Source organism: Cryptomeria japonica, chromosome 7 (genome assembly GCF_030272615.1).
Source record: "Cryptomeria japonica chromosome 7, Sugi_1.0, whole genome shotgun sequence".
NCBI lineage: Eukaryota > Viridiplantae > Streptophyta > Pinopsida > Cupressales > Cupressaceae > Cryptomeria > Cryptomeria japonica.
Window position 1 is genome coordinate 668,807,398 of NC_081411.1, and position 11,639 is coordinate 668,819,036.

General features: G+C 38.8%; 2 protein-coding genes and 1 pseudogene across 2 annotated transcripts; 1 reads left to right on the plus strand and 2 right to left on the minus strand.

The window, feature by feature from the left end:
- On the plus strand, positions 1-952 carry LOC131856912 (elongation factor 1-alpha-like; annotated as a pseudogene).
- Positions 953-3,973: 3,021 nt separating this feature from the next.
- LOC131040830 (G-type lectin S-receptor-like serine/threonine-protein kinase At2g19130) lies at positions 3,974-5,292 on the minus strand. Its single transcript, XM_059207671.1, has one exon. The coding sequence runs from the start codon at positions 5,273-5,275 to the stop codon at positions 4,106-4,108; it is 1,170 nt and encodes a 389-aa protein (XP_059063654.1). The 5' UTR covers positions 5,276-5,292; the 3' UTR covers positions 3,974-4,105.
- A 5-nt stretch (positions 5,293-5,297) lies between these two features.
- Positions 5,298-6,001, minus strand: LOC131856913 (G-type lectin S-receptor-like serine/threonine-protein kinase At2g19130). The gene is made up of 2 exons (XM_059208871.1): positions 5,508-6,001; positions 5,298-5,343 (listed from the first exon to the last, which is right to left on the minus strand). The coding sequence occupies exons 1-2, from the start codon at positions 5,999-6,001 to the stop codon at positions 5,298-5,300; spliced, it is 540 nt and encodes a 179-aa protein (XP_059064854.1).
- Positions 6,002-11,639: the final 5,638 nt, after the last annotated feature.

Sequence of the window (11,639 nt, forward strand, 5' to 3'; positions counted from 1 at the left end):
CTTGGAAAAACTCTATAAATCGTTGACTTGATTGTCATCTCTAAGGAGATGTTTCTTATCATAACAATATGAACAAAGACTATTTGAAAAAATGCAAGAGTTTCTTGAGGGATGCGTTTGAGAGAGTAGAGAGGTGTTTTATTATCTCCTTGTTTGAAGAACCTGGTGCCTCCTAAGTTGAGGTACGGGAATCTACAGAGTGCCAGGAATCACAAATCAAACAGGGCAGGTGTTGCTCATGCTCATTAGAAGCAACAAAGGTAGAAACCGTGATTGATGCAGGTTGAGTGTGTAGTGCTGATTACTGATTCAACAATTGGAGGTTTTGAGGCTGGTATTTCTAAGGATGGACAGACCTAAGAACATGCTTTGCTAGCATTCACCCTGGGAGTGAAGAAAATGATTTGCTGCTGTAACAAGATTGATGCTACCACTCCCAAATACTCTAAGGGTCGCTATGAGGAAATTGTAAAGGAAGTATCCTCTTACCTAAAGAAGGTTGGGTAGAACCTTGACAAAATTCCACTTGCTCCTATCTTTGGATTTGAGGGTGATAACGTGATTGAGAGATCAGCCAACCTTGATTGGTTTAAGGGCCCCCCATACACTTGGATGCCCTTGACTAGGTTTTAGATCCTAAACATCCTTCAGGCAAGACTCTTAGGTTGCCACTTTAGTTTTTTTACAAGATTGGTGTTGAGACTGTAGTGTTGAAACCAGGCACAATTGTCACTTTTGGTCCAACTGGGCTGACCACTGAGGTTAAGTCCATTGAAATGCAACATGAAGCCTTGCAGAAGGCATTACCTAGTGATAATGTGGGACTCAATGCTAAGAATGTTGCTGTGAAGGATCTCAAGAGAGGATATGTGGCCTCAACTCCTAAAATGACCCAACCAAGGAGGCTGCTAAATTTACATCCCAGGTCGCTAAGTGGAAGCCAATACACTGAAGTAATCAGAGTGAAGAGGAGGGTTGTCATTTGTAAAGATCTTCAACTATTTTATCTCTCCTCTACTAAAAATCAGTATAAATTAAATCTTCCTCACTTTGTGTCGTTTGTGTCCTGTAGCTTAATGAGGGAGAGTTATCTTACTTGAGTATCAACAGGGGAGGTTTTCCATGCGTGTAGCCTTTTTAGGTGTTCATATTGTTGGATTTGAAATTTTGGGTGTTTGGAAAATATAAAATGAGTGCGGTGAGCTTAACCAACATAACAGTTGTTGACAATCCTGTTGCTTTTCTCATCTCGTTTCAATTTGAGATATCATATGAATGCCTGGCTCCTCTAAAAGAAGATTTGGAATGGATGTTGACATATGTTGGGTCAGTAGAAGATGAATCTTATGATCAGATGTTGAAGAATGTACTTATTGGGCCTATTAATGTTGGAAATCATAGCTTTGTCTTCCAGGCAGATCTGCCAGATCCATAAAAAATTAGGGATGAAGACCTCATTGGTGTGACAGTTTTGTTGCTCACTTGTTCATTCATGGGCCAAGAATTCTTGTTTATAATTTCATCCATTGGTTAGGTTTCTGCACTTTTGGTATGGTAATAGGTACCTTATTAGTTGGTCATATACAAAATTGGGTTTGTGTTAAGACGATGGAAAGGAAATATGACAATGATTGGTATCAACTTCGATTGCAAGGCAATATGATAGAGATCAATATACATGTGACCGATATGCATAGAATGCATATGGTTAGACAAAGATTTTGAGCGTGATGACAAATTTGCACTTGATTGCAAGGCAATATGGTAGTGATCGGTATGCATGAGACTGACATGCATAGTTTAGATATGGATAGACATAGGTCCTTTGCATGACAATGCATGGAGTAGTGATTGAGATGGCAATGGTAATGAGTTTTTGGAAGTTTTTCTCATGCGGCAGATACAAAACACATAGATACAGGGCACACGGTTCTTGTTTTAACTACACACTTTATGTGTAGACTTTTCAAGCTATATGTTGCTCTCTTGTAAATGTAAATTATGGTAGATTTACCATAAGGTCCACATGATATGCAAATAGTATTCCATGGACAAAACCAGTGTATATAAGATTGTGCTTTGGGGTAAATGCATTGTAGTTGTCATAATATTAAGGCCGATTTAGACAAGATGTTTTTGCAATTTGTAGGTCCTAACTGGGCCAATCCATGGCTTATTTAGATATATAGGCTCTTAGGCTGATTTCTAAGTCGCTTTGTACTTTAGTCATTGTTATTTTGGGCTAGGAATAGAGGTTTTCTTGCTGGCTCTTTCCTCTAGAAGCCCTTGAACCAGCTATTAATTAATTTAATATAGTGGCTTTCCATTTTCACCTTTAAAAAAATGGTCTTTAATAAAAACAAGACAAAACTTATAATCTAATAAAAATAAAATAATTTTAAATGAAAAAAATGTAAATTTTTTTATTAGGATAAAACAGGTTTCAAAGGGGCCTCGAAACCCTTAGAATCAGAGAGTTGCCATTGAAAGATAGACTAGACTACCTGACAGCAAACAATAGGTTTTAGAAAGGACCTGAAACCTTATGGACTTATGGGCATCCAGATCCCAAAACCCAAAGACTGCACAAAGCATAAGTAAAAAACAAAGCAATCATAGCCAATCAAACACCATCCAATCCTCAAGATTAGAACATTACAAAAGAGGCTGGCCCAAGTAGAGGATCTAAATCAGCAAACAATAGTCCTCAAAAAATAAAGAATGAGGGTATTTTCAAGCACCCTCAACCAACAAGAAGGGTTTCCCCAGGCTCCCATAACTTGTAACAAAATCTTGAGGCCACAAAAAACCACAAAGCTTGAACCTAAAAAAAAAACATTAGCCAAATTGGGCGCTTGAAAACCACTAGCATCTAGCCTGTCCCTGAGAGAAACAAGAAACATAGGATTTTTCCAAGCTCCCTCAACCTTGAGAGTGGGTTTTACAAGGCTCCCACAACCTAAGAGAGTGGGTTTTACAAGGCTTCCACAACTTGTCGAGGCCTAGATAACAACTGCATATCCTAAAGGCACATTTTGGGAAACAAGGTTTTAAGAAGGCATCCAAAACTTTCTACAAAGAAATCCATGAGGGTTTTGACAGGCTCCCTCAACCAACATCAATAGCAGCAGCTGAAATACTCCCATACACCTTCTCTCCACCTCAATAGGAGAGAGAGCCACCTCAGTAGGACAAGGAGAGAAGATCAACTATGCAGACAAACCTCGCTCAATCAAAACCCCATGGAACCATTACACCTCTATAGGAGGGCGAGGCAACACATCATCAACTTCCCAAGAGCATTTTCCAGTCTCAACTGCAACATCCACCTTCACCTCAATAGAAGATTAGTCATGTCCAACACCATCCATCTTCACCTCTAAAGAAGATACTGCCACCTCTATAGGTAGAACCAAAGAAAACCAAAGATGTTGAAGTAAAAACCAAAAAGTAAGGGGTAAGCCAACCAAGGGGCCAATGAGGATAGAAACATACAAAACAACCCACATCGAAGGAACTCTAGATAGCATCCGAGGGACCAAACCACTAAACCAACCCCTCAAAGAGGGCCAAAAGTCAGAAAGGGTGAGGAGAAGAAAAAGGCAAGAATGAACAACACCCTCGAGGAACAAATCAACATCCTTGGGAGCGAGACCAAGAATAACAAGACCCCAAAACTGGCCTCTGAGACAGCAAAAAGAGTAGACTCCCTTGAAACCCCCGCTCCCGCCTTACCTCCCACTCGACTCATTTCAAATTATTAATCTTGTAATAACTATTATTTTGTTTTATTTTATCAATTCCAAGGTAATATAAATCTATAGACAGTCAGTTTAGTTGAAAATGTCATAATAAAGTAATTGTTATTGACATGATGAAAATTCCATGCTTGATTACAAATTTGTTGCTAGTATATATATATATATATATATGAGAAATTCACTTAGGGAATCTAACATACATAATCACCCGGGCGGAAAATGCAAAGTTTATTGCCTCCTCAAATCAAGCCTTACCCGCGAAGGCACCCTTTGAGAGAGGAGCTGAACATTTTAAGTTTAGCATAGGGCGTAAAAAAATTGAAAAACAAATTGACAACGGGAATCTAATATTCAACTAGATACTGTAAAGATCTCATGACCTGTTGTGTATCAGGATTCATCTTTCCTTGTAGCATCAGGATAACTTGAGCCATGCTTGGCCTCTCATTCTCATCCTTTAAAATGCATACCAGGCTTGCAAGAGTAGCTCTTCTCACCTCCTCAACATCCGCATGTATCGCAATTCTTTCGTCCACAATGCTCATCATGTTTCCGTTTAGAATTTGAGTTGCAGCCCATATGGGAAAGTATTGCTTAGTGTGTTCCTTCACGCTCATGTCCACATTTCTTCGACCCGATATCATCTCCAGCAGCATCATGCCGAAGCTATACACGTCTGCCTTGGAAGTAATTGCTAAGCCGTCGATCCACTCGGGAGCGATGTAACCTCGAGTTCCTCTCATGCTTGTCAAAACCCTGCTGAAATCTCTTCCCACCAACTTTGCCAGCCCAAAATCAGCCACCTTGGGGTTGAAATCGCTATCAAGCAAAATGTTCTCGGGCTTTATATCAGAGTGGATGATTTGATCTCGGCATTCTTCGTGGAGATAAACTAAAGCTCGTGCAGTGCCCAAAGCAATCTCGAATCGTGTCTTCCAGTCCAACAGCTTTTGTGATCCAGCGAATAGAAAGGAATTGAGAGATCCGTTGGGCATGTACTCGTAAACCAGCAGCCTTTGTGATCCTTCTGTGCAAAACCCGCAAAGCCGAACCAAATTGACATGCTGTATGTTTCCGATTGTGCTTATTTCTGCACGAAACTGCTTTTCTACCTGTGTAGACCCCTCTAATTTTTTAACTGCTACAAGGGTATTGTCTGGGAGAGCTCCTCTGAAGACAGAACCAAATGCTCCTTTCCCTAACTTATCTCTGAAATTGTTGGTTGCAATTCGCAGCTCCTTGTAAGTGAATGTTCTCAGCGAAGCAGGCAGAGTCTCACCTTCCATATCTCCTCCCTTGCCCAGCATTCCACGCCTCCACCGAAGAAACATTATAACAAGGAAAGCTGAAACAAGAACGAAAGCAGTGCCTGCGGGAAGTGAAATTGAAAGGACACGACCTTGGTTACTGCCTCCACTGGATATGGATTGTTGCAACTCAGTAGCAGCCATGCGAAGGAAGATAGGTTGGTTGTTTGATGCAACGCGAACATTGAACAGATCCCCAAACCACATTCTACAGATGGGAGGAGTAGAGTTAGTGTGATCGAAGGCTTTGCAGGAGCAATTTTCCAGGCATGCAGCTGTGCATGTTGATAGAGTTGGGTATTGGGAATATGAAACTGCTTTTTCCTCAGCTAAGGATATGTCGTTCTTTTGCAGGAAACCATCGGTAGTACCGTTGGTGGCAGAGCAGTGGAGAGGGCTACTACGAACGCATCCGCTTAACCACCAATCTTGTGAAAACCAGGCGCGATTGTCTCTTGGTTTGAAGCCTTCGAGACAGCTGCAGAATTGAAGATTGTTACTGTTGCACGCTCCGTAAGCCCCGCATAGATTATAAACAAGGCAGAGGTCTCGAGGTATAGACCAGATAAGATTCCAGCTGCTACCACTAATTCGATTGTATGCTGCTAGATCTCCAGACTTGTCGAGGACTACACGCTGAGTGAAACTATCAAATAATGATATTTGATCAAACGTGAAGTACATCCTTGTGGGAGAAATCTTTACAAAGGCGGTCTTAAGAATTTTAGAAGAGTCCTTATTAGACATCTCTGGCATGTTGGTGAATTGGTTACCAACCCACTCTCCGCTGTTCAAATAACTAATATTGTTATTATATAGGAGCAAAAAGTCCGTCTTGCCTGGGGTTGGATCCATTTGGAAAGAGAAGGGTCCAGGCGCTGGATCCGACGAGCTTCTCCAGGAAGTTAGCTTTATGCCTTTCCACACCTTCATTCCGGACAAGATTGTGTTTGTCGGGTACAAGAAACTATCACAGACAATCTCCGAAATGGTGTGTCCACCCAACATAGCAAAACTACCGGAATCAAGTATGATAGCTCTGGAGGCTATAGCTTTCTGGTTCTTCCTTGTCGACCAAATTGAGCGTCCCTCTGAATCATATAGTTTGAGATAGCCGTCTGTTGATAGCTTCAAAACGCCCGGCTTGTTTCTGATGGGAGTCTCTCTATTAGCCACCCAAATAATGGTCTTCTCGGTGATTTGGGCGTACCAGATACCGATGTACCAGTTATTGGTTCCATTAGGACAGAAAAATCCCAATTCGAAGGTGCCATTCTTTGAAACTATGCTCTGATTTCCAGTGAGAGAGGCCCCCAAAGCGATACTGTCTCCACCATCAACAGTCAGGGAATGGCAATTGTGAGGTAGAGAAAGCATATAAAGCACTGAAAGGAAGCAATAGCATACAAACAGACTATCAGTGGCCATTTCTATTGTCTGTCTGAAACGTTAAACGCTATTGGAACAAAGCCCTAGTAATACATCTTCTCACTATTTCGCACAGGTTTTGGAACGAAGGTACATAGGTAAGTCCGACAATCACTTTCACGTCTCGTTTACTTCAAATTTACTTGGAAGACACGTATGTAAGGCAGTCAATCACTTCACGTCGCAACGTTATTTTTATTTTGCGGGAGACGGCACGGTGTTTGACAAACTACGCTTTGAATGTCTTTGTCGGACTATACTCTATTCAAATACTATTTAGTTTACATGTTAAACTATTTGTAAGTAAAATTGACATAGTTTGCGTATTATTATTTTACCTTTCAAACACGCTTGTGCAGACAAGTAAACGAGTCTTGTTTATTAATCATAGTCAATCCAACGTGTTGAATCGAAATGTTCAAAACTTCTGCAACTTGGATAAAGACTTCGAATCGACCAGACACGATCGTTGTACATTGGAAAAGCCCATGGGAAACCGAACATGTTACTCTAAATTATTAGAACACAGAGACTTTAAGAAGTCAACTCAAAAGTTACATACGTAGTACTTGTATCGAAAGTTGTAATGTTATTTCAATTGTAATTTATATAAAACATCTTATAAATTTGAGGAAAGCTTTATAGTTAAATTTATAATTATTTTATTAGAGAATTGATACAATGCTAACTATTAAACTAAATTCAAATTTGTGTTTGTATTGGGTTGTGATTGTCAAGTCTCTGCTATGCCAAAAAAGTTTGAAGAGTGACAAATTACTATGAATTGAAGAAATTGACATTGAATGAATAATTTCTCTCTACATTTGAGAGGGTTTTTTTGTCAATGTAAGTGAATTGTCAAGTCTTTATTCAAATGTTTTTTGAACATGTCATATACAAACATGTTGATATACTTTATGGATCATTATATGGCTTATGGATGTTATTTATGTGATGCATGATTATGGTTATTGATTTATGTATTAAGATAGATGATGGATGGTTGGGATGAACATTTCTATATACTTTTTAGATGGTTGTATGACTTATCTATGTTATATATGTGATCGATCATTATGGTTATGGTTTATTTATTAAGGTACAAGATAGATAGTTTATGTGATTTTGTAATGCATATGTTGGTTTTTTTCTATATGATGCTTGGAGTTATGCATTTTGTTCACGAGGGTATGCATATGATTATCATTTTTGGTACAAACATGATATAATTTATGGATTGTTATGTTGGAGAATATTACATTAGTTGTTCAGTTTTAGAATAAATAAATTAGATTAAATAGAATAACAGTTTGTTTATAATTAATAGTTAGATAATTAGATAGTTGGGAACTGAATATCAATTTATCATTTTGTTACTAATTTGCAATGATGGTTTAGTTTATCAATTCTTCGCTCTTCATTTAGTGTTAGGGTAATGTGATCATGGATGTTTTGTCAATGTTGGGGGTCTGTAGAATTGCATATTGCATGGTGGATAGAAGCAATTATTGAAGACTCAAAATGTTTAGAAGGAAGTTATGTTTGCAACATAGTGAGAAGTGAAACTGTTGGAAATGATTTGCACTTAATGATATTGAATAGAAGTGTGGGATTCTCACAAAAGAGGCTATAAAGTTTTCTTTTTTCCGATAGAGCTTTGTGAAAAAGAAAGCACATAAGTTTATCTTTTTTTAAAGTGTAGAATTTTTCTATTCCTTGTTGCAACCTAGGAAGGAGTCATGTTAGATTGATTATTTTGTGGATTATGTTAGTTCTATAGGATATATGATGTGTCAAAATAAAATATTTTTTGGTCTCCTCTGGCATTCTATTTGCCTAGTTGAATGTTGATTGATTTTGTAGTAGGTTTGATATGAATTTATTCAAAGATGCATATTTTGGTCCAATAGGTTTTATTTGTGTTGGATTTTGCCAAGATCAAGAAGTCATTGAAATGTACAAGATAGAGACATAATATGGGACAAGAATAAACTGTATTCTCATCAATAGAAAATGATCAACAACTTTTCCATACAATGTAGATGAGCCTGCTTATATAGGCAAGGCTAGGGATATGTATGAGCACACAAACATGACATGTGGCTCAATAAGAAACAAGGGTAGGTAGGAAATAGGTGTGGGTAGGTAGGAGAAATAATATAATATTCCACATGAGGTGGATCACCCACCGAAGGTGGAATTATCACTCCACAATAAGTGGATATGATAGTGTAATAACAAGATCAACACCATAAGAGGTGGAATTTCTCCTACACACACTATCCCAATGTGGCACAAACACCCAAGTGTCTCATATCCAAACTACTATGAAATGCATTATCCTAAGTAAACTTAAGTAAGTGTAATAATATCCATGATGAATAATTATTTACACCAACACCCCCCCTTAAGTGCAACTTAGGGGAATGCACTTAAGTCTACAATGCAACTAAGCAATGCAAGATGGGTCCCGGCTACGAGGCCATGTTAGGTACCCATGCACAAATGCAAATGCATGCAAACCAATGAAATCTCTCGCAAAGTGGGGAAAGAGAGAAAAACCCAATGGGAAAAAACCCTCCCCCAAAAAGAGAGATGAAAGCTATACAAGAGAACTCTCAAAGAAGTATGTGAGGAACAAAACCCCATGTGAGGAAAAGGCCCCCCCATACGAGAGAAGAAGAGAAGTCAAACTGTGATCATCCCTCAATGAAGAATCTGCACCAATGATAGAAGCTCGATGTATGAAGAAACTGCTCCACGAACGTCGAACAACATTCCTCCCCTTAGGAAGAAACAAAACCAAAGGTGTATCCATGAAGTCTCCCCAATCATGAAGGGAAGATGTATGAAGAAAACTCATGATGAAAGGAATCTCTGAAAACTGCTCAAGTGTCCCCATGTCGATGCTGAAAGATACCCCTTCCAAAGATGGTAAACTGTGCCATACTGCTGAAAAAGGAACTCCAACATCTAGTAGAGATGGATGTAGAACAATGTCCAAAGACTCATGTGTCTCCTCAAAGAATAAAGAGACCTCCTCCAACTGCTGTACATAAGTATCCACAATCATGTCAACCTTGAAAGAATGATCATGTAGAGAATGAACAAGAGGGTCAGAGTGTGCCCTCGCAACAATCGAAGAAGGATCATCTTCATCAAAGAGAAGATGTATGTCATCAATGATGTCTCCCAAATCTGCAATGTAGGATTCCACAAACAAACCTGCAATATCTGTCATGTAATCATCCCATGAATCTGAAGCTGGAAGACAATGTATATCCTGCTGCACTGAATCACATGAAGGCAAAACTGTCGCACTATCTGCATCATCAGGTGCAATAGGTGATGTGATATCAATATGAGAAGATGAAATACAAGACTCAAGAACTGGGTTACATGTGAGAATCCCCAAATTCAAGTGTCCAAAGTTCTCCTCAAAATCTGAATCATCACAATAAGTGTGATCATCATGTGTAGAATCATCAAATGTGAAATCATCATCATCAACAAAATCTGAAAAGGAGTATAACCGAGATGCATGATCAACCACCCCAGTTGCAATGATAGCTCTAGTCTCCATGTCTCTAATAAAAACTGAGTCAGGTGTGAACTCCACAACTCTCTTAGTTGCGCCATGTGTGATTTGATAGATAGAAAGGAGATTGTTTGTCAAGTGGGGTACACACAACACATCATTGAAGGAGTTATCCCCAATGTCAATAGATCCTTTCCCAATCACATCCATGTATGTATGATTGCCCATCAAAATCTGTGGCATGGTGCAAGGCTCAAATGTTGAGAACATAGATTGTGAAGATGCCATATGATGAGAAGCCCCTGAATCTAGAAGCCATCTCTCTGAAGTATGATCTGTTGTAGCACATAGAGCTTGTCCTTTTCTTGTTCCAAAAGAGTGAGTCTTTCCACTTGTAGAAGCCATGAATGCTTGCCCTTTTCCTTTTGAATGTGAGGAAGTGGAAGTTGATGAATCATCCTTCTTGTAGACTTTAGGCAAATCAATGTTATGCTTTTTGATGATATGTGTGAGCTCATCAATCTTCTTAGTATGGCAACGATGTTCCTCATGACCAATCTTTTTACAATAAGCACAAGTAGGTCTCTCTCTCTTTGGTGAATTATCTTTCTTAGAAGAAGATGAATCTCCTTGTTGTGGAGAAGATGATGCTTTTTCCTTAGGCTTTGATTGCCATTTCTTCTTGTTTGAGTTGTCCTTTCCTTGATTTCCTTTGTTTCCTTGAGTTGCCACTAATGCTTGAGACTTAGAAGAAGTCTTAAGAATGCCCATGCTTATCAACTTAGTTTGTTCCATCATCAACATTTCATTGAAAGCATCAAATGTAGGCATTTTGTAGCTTGAACCCATTGTCATTCTATGAGTTTGGAAACTAGAAACAAATGCTGCATATTCTTGTGGAAGCTTGCCTATCAAGTTGAATATCAATTGAGTATCCTTTTTATCAATGCCACAATCTTTGAGTTGTGCCCTCAACTCATTTGCCTTAGTGACATAATCTTGTATAGTATCAAAGTTCTTGGGATCTAACATGGTGAGATCACTATCAATTTGATATCCCCTAATCTCATCAACTTGACCATACAAGTCTTGAAACTTTTGCCAAGCATCCTTGATTAGAGTACATTTCTCAATATGAAAAATGAGATCCTTTGATACATACTTTCTTAAGGTACCAATTGCCATGATATTTTTAGTGAGCCAATCTAAGTGACCAACTGGATCAGCCTTAGGATCAGCGGGAGCAACAATAGTTCCATCAATGTAATGAGTGAGTCCTTTTTCCATAAGTTTACTCCATGCATCAATTTTCCAAGTAGCATAGTTATGTGGAGTTAAGAGAGGAAACTTTGAAGAACCCATAGCAGCAAAAAGGAAAGAACACAAGAGCACAAAAGCACAAGAGACACCCCCCAAATTCAATCAATCAAAGTACCCCCCCAAAAGTGATGATTTTGGCACTTTATACTTAGTGCGGTTACAATGAGCCACTTGCAAAACAAGGCAAAGTGGACTTATGATGCAAATTTTACAACTTCTCAAATGAGATACAAGAGACTTCAATCAATAGTGCAATGAATCTAACTGAGATTCAAGCAAATATAC